The sequence below is a fragment of the Trachinotus anak genome, unplaced genomic scaffold (genome assembly GCF_046630095.1).
Source record: "Trachinotus anak isolate AG129_WGS33_773 ecotype Australia unplaced genomic scaffold, CSIRO_AGI_Tana_v1 ptg000011l, whole genome shotgun sequence".
NCBI lineage: Eukaryota > Metazoa > Chordata > Actinopteri > Carangiformes > Carangidae > Trachinotus > Trachinotus anak.
This window is the reverse complement of record NW_027273862.1, coordinates 25,114,641-25,130,468: the sequence shown is the minus strand read 5'-3', so window position 1 is coordinate 25,130,468 and position 15,828 is coordinate 25,114,641. Positions and strand designations below refer to the sequence as shown.

The 15,828-nt window shown below is 41.4% G+C and overlaps 1 protein-coding gene across 4 annotated transcripts in view; it reads right to left on the bottom strand.

The window, feature by feature from the left end:
• tspan4a (tetraspanin 4a) overlaps positions 1–15,828 on the bottom strand; it is a 133,275-nt gene that overhangs the window by 93,736 nt on the left and 23,711 nt on the right. For 2 of the 4 annotated variants that reach the window (XM_071489261.1, XM_071489262.1), the window contains exon 2: positions 10,495–10,574. In XM_071489261.1, coding sequence (XP_071345362.1) covers positions 10,495–10,557 — 63 coding nt within the window. In that variant the 5' untranslated portion in view covers positions 10,558–10,574. The other 2 variants (XM_071489260.1, XM_071489259.1) reach the window with 2 other exon arrangements.

The window sequence follows — 15,828 nt, the reverse complement described above, 5'->3', positions numbered from 1 at the left end:
TTGGGAGGACAATTAGAATGCCCTGAGATGTGTTGGCAGACCACAAAGGGCAAAAACCATGTTATCAATAGCATCAAGACAATTTACAGCTTTGCTCAACCCTTAAAGTGAACTGGAAAAATGTCCAGGGAAACAGGCAGGATAAAAACACCACAAAGGAAACTTCCAAAACAGACCTGAGATCAGTTTGTATCAGAGTCATTAACTTAAGTGTTACTGGTGTACTTCCCTGATGCCTTGACATGGTTTTTTTTAAAACAGCTTTAAGCATCAATAAATGAGAAGCCCACAGAGCTTCTAGGAAAGACTAGCTGAAGGAAATGGTGAAAACAAAAGCAATTTTTTTCACTTGAAGATTGTTCTGCTACTATAATAATCTAAAGATGTTAAAAGACAAACATATCTAATTTATTACAGCATTATGATTCAATCTAAACCCATATTAGCCCATTCAGTAACAAATGGTGCTTCTCACCTCATAAGATAAGAAAATGAAGCTGTTCCCAGTTGATTTAAAGTCTAAATGTCACTGGTAAGAACAAATAAAGCCATGACTTCATGCTGGCAAATTTATGTGGCTGTTGCTTTTCATAACCATGGGAACATGAAGAAATTGGATTTTAAAAAGCTAAAGAAGGCTTCAAGTAGGTCAGTGATATGGCAATGCCAAAATCTGGTGTCTATAAAAGCTGAAAACTGGAATCAAAGGGGTTTGAGTATTAAACTGGCAGTGATGATAGAGGCAGAGCAGCCTCCCTGAGCCACCACCTAAGCCTCTTTCTGAGCCAATAAAAACCCTGGAGAGCTCTATTAAAGGATATTTTCAACAGAATCTGTCAGGAGATAAACTTTGGTGTATTTGAGGTATATTTAATTGTGAAATTTATTCAGCATTAATTGCACATCCCAGCACTGCCAACTGCACTAACATGACAAATCTGCCAGATCTGATAAAACCGCTGGATGATGTTTAGACACAAAAATATGTCATCATCTTGAAATGTAATAGTCATAATTTTTTTTTTTTTTCCCCTAATTTCAGGAAGTTTCCCCATAATCGAATGTGGGTGTGATACTGTTGCCTGTGAGCTTTGTGCACAAACATGCTAAACTCAGCAAATGCAAACTGCAGGGCTATTATCTGGACCACTCATGCTGTACACGTCCCCCCCAAGTCCTGCTGCAAATCGATGGACTGTGTGGCAGTAGGGGCTGGGTGGGGCGGGGCTGACAGATCTCAAATCAGTACAAAGGCAATTTCTATTGATCTGGCTAAATCAGTGGAGACAGATGCAACCCATTCACAACTCCGGCAATCTATGGATCCTCCGCTGGGCTCTGACCTACATTACGATGACAAGTAAACACAACTTCAGAGGACATGTCTTCAGTATCTTCCCCCCGCCTGCAGTCTTCCAGTCTTTTCTCTGTCCCAGTCTCCGCTGCTGTATGTGTTTCATCCCCTCCACCCTCCCACGGTGTGGAAATGACGCGTTTGTGCTAACAAGATTAATTAAAAAGTGGCTGTAAATGAGAGTCTTATTTTTGGTATTTTGTAGCTGTGGGGCGCTTTTTTCAGCTCTGTGGTGGTTTCTGCTGAAGATTAGTGTTGTGCATTGTCACATATTTTTGAGTTGCCCACTGTTGCAATTTTATGGTGGAGTCATCTCTGCTACATTTAGGGGGATAATCAGCATTATTCCTAGAGCACAGAAACCCATCTCTCCCCTTTTTATACATATATCTATGACCCTTCTGGGGAGAAGTGATACCCAGGCTGCTCTCACAGTTACGAGGTTACAGCACTGAGCTTATTTCACACACTTAACATGAGAGTAACTGACTGTCACCTAGACTCAAGTCAAGAGTCATTGAATTTCAATCTGAGTGACATGTGTTAGTTGCTGTTGACTTTGTGCCAAAGTGTGTGGCATATAGTTTGGGAACATGCGCACACACACACACACACACACACACACACACACACACACTCATGCACATACAAATGCAGACCTTGTGACTCCTTTTCATGAAGTGCTTTGAAAGAAGACTTTTAATCCATGACAGTTTGAGAGGTCAGAGAAATTGATGGCTTTCGTCCACACTTGGGTTCTGAGAGGAAGATGCAGAGGCTCCAAAATATGTGTATAATAATAACTGTATCAACAAACACTGCACTACCAGTCAAAAGTTTTAGAACACCCCCATTTTTCCAGGGTTTCTTGAAATTTAAGTAGCTCAAGTCCAGTGAATAACCTACAAAGGTGAGTGGTAAACTGCCCAAAGTAAAAAAAAAAAAAACTCATAGATAAATAGTCTTCTTTTTTTAAAGTGGAGCAAGAAAAAGAGAATGTTTCAGCTGTAAGTCATCATCAGTGTAAACAATAGTAGTGGATTTATGAAGATAGGTAAGGTTTAGGTCACCAAAAAGTAAAATAATCATGTACAACTGTCCTGCAGCGATGGATGAAGCCTTGAAAGTTAATGCAAACAGTTCCTCCAGTTGAGTACTTACAAACACTTTTGTATGTTTTGGCTCATTATCTTGCTTCATCCTACAGCAAGATAATGAGCCAAAGCAGAAGAAAAGGACCAGACGGTGGCTTCACATGATGGAGGACCAGCACAGTCTCCTGACCTAATCCCCATAGAGCCAGTTTGGGATGAACTGGAGAGAAGGTGAAAGCAAAGCAAACTACAAGTGCAGCATGTTTATGAGAACTTCTCCAACAGCGTTGAGACAAACTTTCCAAACAATGTTTAATTTCCTTTGCAGAAAAAAACGACATAAGAGCGTTCGGCTGCTGAATCAGTCAAAAATTTAGATTATATTTATGATTTAAGATCCCTTGTTTTTTTTAATATCCATCTTTATTATTTATTTGTTCTATTTTTTGATTTCAGAAACACTGAGACATTTCCCTGTACACTTCAGGAACAACTGGAAAATTACATGTGTTCTAAAATGTTTGACTGGTAGTGTAGATCCATATGTATCTATGACTAATACACAGTAACATAGCTCATACTTTATATGACTTTTCCGTTTCATAACATATACATTTTTTATTCTTTAAAAACTACAAAAAATTGTTGTTCTTCTCTGTTTATTTGTGGCACAAACGAACTGCTGTGTAATTGTTGCTTTTTAACTTGCTTAGAGTGACTCTGGTGCATAATTAACACTTCATTTGTGTTTTCCTCCCATTTTCTCTTCCCTGTCTTTTACCAGAAGCATTGTCTGAGCCGTCAGCGCTGCAAGACAACTCCGCTTAATAAGTGTCTGCGACAGGGAACAAAACTTGAGTGCATGGGGACATAGAATCAGAGTGAAACTGGGTTCAAACCAATTTGCTCTGTAAAGGCACTTTTGTTTTAAAAAATCACTTAAATCAGAGAGAGAAAAACTGCGGAACAATGGGTCTTACCTTAGCGGTGTTTGAAAGGGATTGAGAAACAATAATGTCATTATAAATAAAAGATTACATGTATAAAAAGGAATCACAGGAAGGACACATTAACTACCGTAATTTCCGGACTATAAGCCGCTACTTTTTTCACACGCTTTGAACCCTGCGGCTTAAACAACGATGCGGCTAATCCATAGATTTTTACGGGCTAACGGCCTCCAGGGGGCGAAAGTGACATTGAGAGTGACAACGAAAGAGAGACTGAGAAAGTGTGTGACGAAGTCATTCTGAGGCTGTTCAGTTCCGACACTGAAGACGACGACTTCAGTGGTTTTAGTGCGCAGGAGGAAGATGAAGATAGGGATCAGTGACTTTTCTGGTAGGCTAATGGCCTACGGCTGGTAGGCTGGTTATTTTTTTTTTAACCAGTCGTGTTACTGCTGTGACTGCTTGTTAGTGCCGTGTTACAGGCACTGTTCGGAAAAAAGCACTTATTAAAATTTAAAAAAAAAATCTTTCTGTGTAAATATCTGATGTTACAACGTGGACACCTGCGGCTTATAAAGAGGTGCGGCCTATATATGTACAAATTCTTTTTTCTTTTTCAATTTAGTTGGTGCGGCTTATATTCAGGTGCGCTCAATAGTCCGGAAATTACGGTACAAAAGTATAATAAGGCTTGACACAGGTTTAGTCAAGTTTCTTAGTAAAGCTTTTTTTTATGTTTTAATTTAGATTCCCACTGTCGTCCTGCAGCAAAAGATACACTGCCTCTGAGCTGCTGCAGGACAGCGCTCAGCTCACTCCAGCTGATACTGTCACTACAGACCAGCAGCTCCTGACCTCAGTCATAACGATTGTTCTCACTACACCGTCACATTTTGACCCCACGACCTCTTGCATTTTCCCTGAGAATAAATTAGTCAATGACACCAACATGAGCAGGCAGTTTCTGGTGTCTTTGTGTCATGAGCCTGTATGCTGAGTGATAAGTTCATCCACCTTTTCCCACAGTATCTAATCACCAACCAAAAAAACTGTCAGAAATATAGATTTCTGACATGATATGAATGCATAAAAACTACAAATAATAACAAAACAAATGACATTTGTAAATATTTGCCAAATAGTATTTTGTTGTGCAGTGGAGCTTCCACTCCAAAGGGGATTTGGTGCTTTATATGCAACAGTGAGCAAAAGATTAATTGATGGAGTCACTCAGTCAGAATGGAAACAAAATAAGTAACCAACAAGAAACTCAAGCAACAAAACCACCTCATATGGTGGAAAGCACATTTTTAGCAACATATATATATATATATATATATATGTGTGTGCGTGTGTGTGTGTGTATATATATATATTTATATGTATATAAAAAACCCTCTGCTTCAGCCAACCTGAAATAAATAGAAAATAATAGAATAGCCTGTACTTAATTGACTGAACAACAAACAACGACAAAAGTTTTCTCTTTCGGACAAAGAAACTTTTTTCTTTTTGTACAGAGTTAAATTTCTTTCAAAAGTCTTCAATAAATTAGTTTCATTATTTTATATGTACTAGTATGTAAAAGGTGTACCTGAGCATTCATGGCTGCTGACAGTGTCAAAACTGGATTTCACCTGTGAATCTATCACCAGACCATTAATTAAATGAGTCACTGGTGTTTCAAGGATCCACCATCAACACCATTGTCAAGAGGAAATATTACCTATTTAATGAAGAAATGGCAGCAGAAGACGTTTCACATCTTCTGGTCTTACTTTACCAGCCACAATAATAAAACGCATCCTGACCTCTTCTACCGCAGTTTGGTTCTCCTCCACCTCCTGCTGTTTCCCCTCCGGCAGTTTGCTGCGAACCACGAAGGATCTGCATGATGCCACACTGGGAGGAAAAGGGAGCAGGCAGATCTGCCTTCAACCCTAAACACCCAGGCGCTCATTTGACCTGAAAACACTCCACTGAAAGACAGTTCTCAGTGGAGTGTCGGGCCTGTAATTTATCTTTTTCATTTTCTCCAGTTTGGGGAAACTCCCATCAAATTGTAGCTCACTGACACCCGTCTTAAACTGATCTGATCCAGGTGGGTGTAGTTGTGGTGTGGCAAAGATATGAGAAGCTGTGAATGCAACGTTTTGTTATATTGTGGTGAAATAATGAAGTGTGTGCAACATACTGAGAATTCAGATAGACGGCAGAGAAGTAGAGCAAGCTGCAGGACTGGTTTGACAAGTTACTCTCAAAGGTATTGGTGTTTATTAATTGCCAGGACCCTGGGCTATCACTGAGATCCATTATAACTCCTGGGAATTAAAGATGACTACGCCTGCTGTTCGTCTGCAAAGAACCAAAGTACAAACTTTCCAGGCCTCAACATGCATTTCACTCTGTACAGTATATGACACCTTGCATTTTTAGACCTTGCTTCATGTAAGGACAAGTCACAAAAAAACCTTGTAGCAACAGAGGAGGGACTCCTTTCTCAGGATGGACAGACTGCCAAGACATGCACAGAATATACAGAAAAACAATATGACAATATTATATATTATTCATATGGATCAGGCAGGTGTTGAGTATTTGATATTGAAACCATAGTTTTAAGTATTCTTTTAACTTTGACTGTATATTTGCAGTTTGACTTTAACAGTCTTCCTGCTTCGTCTGGCGTGTGTGTAAAGGTGATTCTGTGATGTTTATGTGAAGTAACATGTATAATAACACTTTCTCTTTTTCTCTGTGTGTGTGCAGTTTGTCACTTTCTAATCTAGCTGTCGATACTTATCTGCAACATGACAAATTCCTGTACATTTAATGTGCTTGGCAGACACACTGATGCTGCTCTTGATTATTTTTGTTCTTCATCCCGCTCCCCCAGTGCGTTTAGCAAGTGGTAACTGGTGAGATTCCCTTATTTATATATTTGCAATCTTGTGTGATAAGCACTTGTTGCTATGGTGTTTTTATTTTTGCTCTGCAATTCACAGAGATCATCCATCAGTTCAACAGCCAGGTCTGTGCTTCGCTGTCTTTGTCCTTGGACTTTTGTGCCCAAGTTTCTCTTTTCAGTCATGATGGCTGTCTTTGTACTACTATAATTGCCCAGTTTTTTTTTATCTTTTCTGTTGTTGCCCCTGGAAAGACACTTAACTTCGCCCATGACTGAGATTTTCTTTTAGTCTTGAACCCTAAAAACGCTCAGTTGTACACATCACAGTCCAGGGGCCAGATGTAAGAAGGATTTGCACACACAAAAACTATTCATACACCATTACCCACACACAAACCGCTGCTTTTAAAAGAGTACCTAATGCACACTTCAGACTATACACGCAGTTTTCTAGAGATAGCTGTAAGTGATATTGTAAGTAGGAGATTGAATATGAAGTGAGAGACGTAACCTCAGAGTTTGCCAGTTTTATTGATTGTGCTATGGTCTTTGCAGACGTCAGTCAGCGCATTTAAAAACTAAATTTTAAATTATTTATGAATTGTATCATTCTGTTTATCTAAATTTAAGCCAATGTTGATATTTCCATTTTATCCTGAGCTGTCACTTTGTAAAGTCTGTTTCAATAAGAGCTCTATAAATGAATCATTGATCATCCATCTGACGTTTAATAATGATGACTGAGAGGCACTGTGATGATGTTTTACCACCTCTAATTCATCATATGTGATGAATTCATAACGTGTGATGAATTAGTGGTATGGGGGCTATAAATATCCACAGCCCTGGCTAATGGTTGTGTGTAATGGCGGCTGCTCCGGTGCTGCTGGAGAATCTCACTGAAATGAAGCTGCTCTTCGCAATGACCGGTCTGAAGATTGGTGGACACAAGTATCAATATGCAGATGGATTTTTGAGGGCATTTCTACATCCATTAATAGAAAACTGGAAAAGTTTATCAGACAGAATCACTCATATGTTGGGCTTTATAATCTGAAAAAAAGAATTTGAATGTATATTCCTGTCTTTGCCTGTAAATTAATCATTTACACTGATAAATGATGAAAACAGTTTTTAAAAAATACCAATCACAAGTTCCCAGAGCCAGAGGCAACAAACCTCAAAGACATTTATAAAGATAAAAGCAGAATTAATTCTCTGACAACTATTCAACTGATTGACTAATTGTATTAAGATAAGACAAGAGACTCAATTGTCTGAACTAGACTACTGAGTTTAATTTTAGTTTATCAGAAATAAATGCCAAACAGTGTCAAGTCTACTGTGACTAAGAAGTTTCTCTTTCATCTCACACAGAGCTGCGTGAACACTGTCAGAAACGAGTGCTCCCTTACACGCGGCAGTCACATGTTGTGCGACAGCCCTCATCCAGGGCAGTGTTTTGCTGAATCTCCATCTCTTGTAAAATGTGTTTTCCTCGCTCTGTGTCCTCGTTTTGTCCTTGCTGCATGTTGGTTGGCTCCTGCATACTGAAATCATTGTGGGGGTGAATGGAGACTGTCCTCCTGTGAAAACCGAACCTGTAGGTCATTTTGTGCAGCAGGTTATTATGACACATGGTTACGTTTTGTTGCTAGGCGACATCTAGTGGCCGTAGTAATTATGACAGGAGCAAAGGGAGAGGTGCAGTGACAGAGTAACAAAGTCCACGTCAGGAGGTTGTGTCACAGGACTGTGACGCAGGAGAGTGGTGTTTGATTCCCATGTGAAAGTAGCAGTTTATGTTGGTTCTATTATCCATGACCACGCAAATAATTAACGTTATTATTTTTGTAACCATGACAACAAAGATCGTCTTATGTTGAGAAAGTACTTATTTTTACCCAAATCACAATCTTTTTCTAAACCTAACCAAGCCATGACCATTATTACAGTAACCATGGTGACGACGGCAGGTACACTGCTCTCAGTGTAGTCCACATGTTTATTATTGTAACCGTGACAACCGAGGTCCAGTACGACTACCACTGTAGGGGCGCTGTTTCAGGAGACACTCCTATCAGAGGGTTGAAAAAACGTTCAAGTTGGAGCACTTGTTGGAGAAATGGGATAAAAAAAAAAATGTCAAAGTTAAAGCTCGACAACTTTAATATAGAATCAATAGACCACAAAGAACAGTGATCACCATCCATTACAAAATCAGTCGAGCATTGCTCTCAAGAGGCTACTGTCATTCTTTGTAATCCAGTGTGAGTGTACTGTAGTGTAGTAATTTAGTGAAATGAAAAATCAGCACCAACCACTCGACTTTCTTCTTATTTTGAAAAATATGCAGTTTCCCTACCAGACCAACTTCTCACCAGGAGTCTGACTGACTGTCCACAAAAACTGCTTCACTGCCCTCCAGTCCACTTCAAGATTGGTCTAAACATGCCAGAGTCGCATCGACCATATCTGATGTATGTAAAAGTAAAACATCTAAACACAATCTGTTACTGCCACTCACCTCTCACCTCTTTCGAAATCACAATTGCAGTGGATTTCAAGGCACCTCTGAGGTTTTGGACTAATTAAAGTTTATTTCAGAAGAGAGCCCAACCACAGAAACTTTGTAAGAGCTTATTAACAGTTGAACAGGTGAAGTTGGGAATCTCAGTGATAAAAATAAACCTATACAAGTAAGAGCTGATGAAAATACCTTCTGTGGTCCTCTTTTCCACACGATGTAAACTCTCACATGCTATGTCACTCTGAGAGTGAAAGTAAAGTTCAAATCAAATATATACTTTGAATGGGTCGATGCTCATATAATCTGTGTTGACTGTCGGGCTCAATAAGCGCCATCCCATCCAATCTATTGTCTGCAGAATATTGAGGTCACATTTAAAGCCTGTGAAGTCAACTCCCTTAAAAGCCTTTTTGAATGAGACATAAAACTGGATCTGGGTGAACCAGCTGATATGTAACAGCTTGTAAATTGCAGTTGAGATGGCTGGTGACATTGAGGTCTGACATTAGCCGTCAGCTCCCACTATGACTCAGATGCATTATTTTCAAAGACAAGCTTTATATTGGAAGAGCTCCTCTGTTCTTACCTGGAGGATCATAACATGATTGGCTTTTCAGAGAGAGAAGGCTGTGAGCTCATCGTGGTCAAATGGTCATTATTTATCCCCAGCAGCAAAACACACACACACACACAAGCGTGCACGGAGGCATGCATGCACACACACACACACACACACACACACACACACACACACACACTTGCATTGCGCCAATAACAAGTGCTGCGATCCCCCTTTGACAGCAGTTTATAGCCAACAGAAGATGAGGGGGTGAAGAGGTCACTCATTCCTTGAGGGAGATTGCATCTTGGCAACTAGATTGAATTTCAGCGTTCTCAGTCTCATCGTTACCAATAAGAACAGAAACACGACAAATCAAAGTAATCCCAGAAAGGTAACCACAGAGGCCAGCGTCCCTTCAACACCCTTCCAACGGATTTCGCAGTGAGAGTCTGTGGCACAAGATCCAGCTCTTTAAATGTGAAGCACTGCTGGGGAGCATGACAGGCTTCACAGTGTAAATGAAAGTGATCTGTTGTGGGGCGACCGGAGTGGGACTGACAGAGGCAGACAGACAGCGAAGCTCCAACATCCCCACGGCAAACAGATACGATCAGCGAGATAGAGCAGATCGACAGCAGGCGCCTTGATGGGCTGCGAAGCGCTGTTATGTGGAGAGGAGGGTGAAGCAGAGGCAGAGCTAGGTGAAGAATTACAGCACAGTTGTAACACTGTGATTAACTAGTATACACACAATACAAGCTCTAAATATGCCAAAGCTTAACTCAGCAAACAATGCAGTGCACACCCACACTCAAAGAACTGTATAGGGAACAGAGAAGGCTTGGCTCACCCACACAGTGGGCTTTGTACACATGATCTAAATGCATGATCTGTCTCTTTCACACTCCCCCCACCTCACTCCTCTCACATCACTCTGGTTGCACAGATACACATAACAGAGCTCCCTCTAAACAAAATAAGAAAAATATGCAAAACAGAGAAACCAAAAAATGCATAAAGATAAAGAAAGCAAAACAAACATCCCCTAAAACTCACACACGCTCAGAGACGGAGAAATGTGTGATAAAAGACTCACCCAGAAGAGCAGATTGAAGAAGACCATCCCATATCGCAGGGCCATCATGCAACCCTCGGCCATCCTGCAGCGGCGCAGTTCTAGGAGGAATATGAAGGAGAGGTCCAGGTAAAACACCACATACTTCTTTCCCTGTGCGTAGCGCCCCTTGGATGTTTGCGGCCCCTTTGTCGTGTGGAAGCCGAACGCAAACGGCGGCCGCTTATACTCAAACTCTCCACTGAAGCGGTGGAACCCAGAAGTGAAGGGTGGCGTGTCAGGCTTACTGTCCAAAGATGGACTACGCCGGTACGGAGTCTCATCTGTGCTCGAGCGTCTCATTATGAGAGCTGTATAAGTCTTCAGTAGTCACTCTGTGTGCTTCAGCTCTGAACAAAGTCCACTGTGAGGGACAGAAGTTATTCCATTGAGGGCTGAGAGATGAGTTCACTAATGTTTCTACCTGTTCCCCTAGTTTAGCTCAAAATAAGTACGAAGCCTGGAGCTGCTGATTTAATTATAACCCCTGTGTGATCACACTTTGATCAGAGTTAATCTGTGGAAGATAATGTACTGCCATTCACTTGACTTGAGTCCCTCTGTTTAATCCTATAGTGCCACTATATTCGGCAGGAGAGTTTGCATAATCCTGCTGCAATGCCTGTGTAATTCTGTGTATTTAGAACATAATCCCAACACACACATGCACATCTGTACAACCCTGTTTCCCTCTCTGTAATCCCTCAAGCACAGGTGTCATGGTCTTTAGAGATAAGATGGTTTGGTTTGCAGTTTCATCTCACAATGGTTCAATCAGGTAAACGACTGGAGGGCTTCGACTCGACTTCTCCAGCTGCTCAGGGTTGGCAAAATGCTCCAGAAACGTCCTACCTGGTCTCATGAGAAATTCCCGAGCAGGTGCTCTCCGCCGGGAGGTAATAGCACCCCTGCTTCGGCCAATCAGCTTCTTTTACTCAGTAATAGATCACACATCCACTGAGAATGAAATGCTACGCTCAAGCCGTGTCTGAGTGTTCAGCATGTGGTTGTGGCAGTGGATGTACTTTTGCTGACATGCAAAAAAAAAAAAGAAAAAAAAGAAAACGAGAAAGAGCTAAACAAGAAAAGGAGATGGGAGGGAAGGATGGTGTTATGAACGTGAGAGGAAGATTGAAAAGAAGCATGAAAAGATGAATATTGCGTGTGAGCGGACCATTCTTTGGCTTCTCAAATTAGTATCCCTGTTGAATTCCTGCCTTGCACGATTTCTTCCTTGCTTATTTTGCCTCTGCCCTAACTTGTCCTATTTGTCTCTGAAAAGTGTGAAGGGGTTGTTCCAGCTCTCCCCACAGCCTAATCTCCACACATCTAGCAAATCACCCTCTTCAACTCTCTCTTATTCTCTTCCTGCACCTCACTCTGAGCCCCTCTCTGCACTCCCTCCTCTGTGCTGACGGCGTTTAATTAATTTCCAGACTCTCATCAGTGAGGCAAAGTGTGCGCTGTCCCCTCTTCTCTTCTCTCCCTCCTCCGCTACAACGTTTCTCTCCTCTTCTCTACGCGGGCAAGGAGATCAAGGTGTCCACCGGGGGGTCATGGCCAAGCAGCAAGAGAGGAAGGAGAGACAGACAGGCAGGGAGAAAAGAAAGACAGCTTCCTCAGAGAAGCAAAAGAAAGACTGCAGTGTTTGAGCGGTAGTCCAGCCTCGCTGCCTGAAGCTCCCTCCCTCTTTCTCTTCACAAGCTCCTGTTCTCTTTCTCTCTCAGTCCCCCCCCCTTCCCTTTTTCTTTCCTCCCTTCTTTCACGAGCTCCGATGCTCTCCCCTCCACGCGCACAATCTCACACACCCCATCCCTCCTCGGTAACTGCCCCTAAACCTGGCAGCGCGAAGGGCTGGAGCAGTCATTCATATTCTGGCCACACCCCAGGAGGAAGCACAACCAATCAGTGTCTTGGAGCCCCATCCTCCCTCGTGCACACGCCAATCATGCCCTACCATCTACCAGATAACACACACACGCACACACACACACACACACACACTCACACACAAAACCTGGTGTGTTGTTAACATACCAGTGCTGAGAAGCCTGCTGCACTTGCGCTAGTGCTTCCTCCTCCTCTCCTCTCTGCCTCCTGCCTGGAACTCATTCCACATGCAGAGGTTGTTCTTGCGCACAACCCAGGCTGCTCTCTGCACACTTGGCTTCAGTCATGTTCCTCTCTCCCTCTCTCCCTTTGGACCTGGACTTTGGTAATACAGTATCCATGTAGCTGCACTCGGCACATATTTCCACACTACAACACAACAGCTAAAGTGTGACTCTGTACAAACATACTGGCAAGTGCGCACTGCTGCTGCTGATATTCTCACAAAATAATTACATGCTCTCCACAACCTAGTTGCCATCTGGGTCAGTGGCTTTATGAGTCCACAGGGATGCTTCAAAGCTGCAAAGGTACTGACTTTGTTCATGGCTGCATCAAGTATTTAATGGATTTCTGTTTTGTGTCCTGCGTGTGTTTCTGTCTGACCACAGAGGTGGCAGCCCAGGAGAGTGAATGTGACTCAGTGACTGACTGACGTTGTGGAGAAGAGCATGCATGACTGTTTGGTCTAACAGTGCTTTCTCTCAAAGACTTTACTTAACATGATGCAATGTCAAAATGATAAGAAAGATTTTGGACATTGTCTACGAAAAGGTCTTTGTCCAAAGATTTTAAAAGTGGTTAGTAATGAACAGTAGATGATAATAGCTGTGATGCAGCATACAGCCTTTTAAAAGTACAGTGCTAATGTTCCAACATCCCTTCTGGGCTAGCTACCATTCAACTAGGTAAATTAGTATCTTAAGGACTTTCTATTTGAATTTGAAGCCTTTGTGATGTTCAATGCTGAGCAACAATAATTACAGGCAACACAGGAATATTAAAAATTCATCTGGAGGTTCCAGGTCCACAATGGCTTTTACAAAAAAATGGTTTGTGGTATAAAAAAAATGTGATGCAGTGAAGCAAAAATTAGAGTTTTACCAGTTTTGAAAAAATGTCAGTGATTTCTGGGAGCGTCTTTTGTGTGTCCCTTACCTCCCAAATTACACATATACAAACAAAACTGGAGTCTGTGTAGAAAAAAGTCACATAAATTGTAGGTGAAAGGATGTAGTGCCTGATTTTCACACCGTTTGCTAAGGAACATTCCCACAGTGACAAGCGTGAAGTGGCAAAGGAGGTGTCAGTGCATTTCTTCTTCCTTTACAAAATCTATGCATGCACTTGTCAGCTCTCAAGCTGTAACCTCTCTGCCCACAACATCCATGTGCTCATGGTAAATGGTGTTTATTAAGTCAGTACTGACTCCAAAACTTTGACTTTATTTTTATGTAAATGCTTAATACTTCAGTGGTGTTTGGGAAGTTGTTAAAATTGTTGTTGTTACACTGAACAAATAGATGCATGGCCGAGCTAGCTAGCAATAGCACTGCTAACAGTGCAGCAGATCGGGTCAACAAATTCCCTGACTGTGAAGAACCGACAGCATCTATTGAAACAGCATGACTTGCTTTTAATTGTCAACAAATAACTATAACTGGCCAGCATATACTGCATTTAATCAGTGTCGTTCGTTTGTTTGTTTGTTTTTGTTTTGTCTTGTTGGAATTATTGTACTGATCGTCTTGCAAAGAGCTACACAGCAGTGAGTGCAGCAAAAAGCATGTTTCTGACTAGCTGGGTTTCCATCCACATACAGTGCAGATTTTAACAGAATTGTGAGATGGTCAGCGACAGTAAATGCAAAATTATTTGTGTTTCTGTGATCTACCATTATGTTAATATTGGGGGTTGGATTGTTGTGACTCACTGCACTAATTTTCCAGCTGGGTGCTATTAAATTGCAGAAGAGGGACAACAAGATGACACAGGTTAATTAAAAGAGCACCGGTCAAACCTCGGAGAGTGAAAAATATGATGGCAATATGCAGTTTCTTTTTATTTCATGTAGTTATTTAAGGAACATTTCAGTTCACCCGTCGCTCCATTTTTCTTTTCTTTTACTGGAGCAGGAGCATCAGAGGACGTTTAAGCCACATGCTTCATGTATGTAAGGATTTATTCACTTTATTCACTTCATTGCATTTTGTTGCATTTTGCTTTTCTCAAAACACAAACTTTTCCTCCTCAGCTGAGCATTAAAACTGGATTTTTTGATATTTCTACAAATGTTCTGCACCTTTTCCACGATCAGGCATTGTGTCTGCAGCTGAAGTTTTACCAGGAACACCTAAGTCATGTTCGCCCTACAAATGTAAACAAACCCGTCCCCCACACTGAACGTGTTCATATATGATCCATACTGACGTATCACAATACACAGGGAATATCTGCTGTATTTATACAGCATGTGGTTCGTACTTATGTGTCAATTAGGCCAGTAATTGGAGCAATCTGCTGTCACTTCCATAAAATATACATACTAGGATGAATTATGCAGCACTGAACTCATTACAATTGTAAAAAGACTATCATTAACACACTGTGACGCCACAAAGCAAAACGTCTTACACCTAGTCGTTCATGTTATCCCCTAACCTAACACATCCATGGCTAAATAAACACAACTCAAGCCCTGATTTAAAAAATATATATTCCATGTGCACACACACACACACACACACACACACACACACACACACACACACACACACATGCACACACACACAAACCAACACACAAACTAAGTATGCAGTGGCACCCTGGGGGTAGCATCGGCTTTGATGTCCTCAGCATGTACAAATACACAGATGGGGAAAAAAAAGGTTTTGGCTGCAGCAAGGAAACGTGATGCACAACATGATGTAATTAATCTCTTTTAAGACAGAACGTTTACAGTTAGGGGCACATATTAAAGTACTTCATGACTCGCTGTGATGGAAACAAGGACGTAAATGGACTGATGTGCTCAGTCTGATTCGCAAAGTGCGCTGTGCTGCACTCTGGTCTCCATGCAGCCATAAAGGGGTAGGAGGCTGGCTTGGTTTCCCTTGTTTAAAGCTGGAATATGAGTCTCACATGAATATCTCTACTAAATGACAAAATAGGCTACAAGGATAACTGCAGTACACACAGAGAAGCAATATGAGCATATGACATGAGAATGGCCTTCCAAAAGACTGCCAAATTATTTAGAGCTGTTTGTCTGGTAGAATTTCTGCTTATGCAACCTTAGAAAAATCATCCCAATTCATGCTTTTTACTTGATGCTTTTTTAGGAAGTTAAAGACTTTATGTGCTTCTTTTAAGGCAACATGTTTTCTCCTTAGACATCATGCGAAGGTTATGAATCAGTCTGAATAT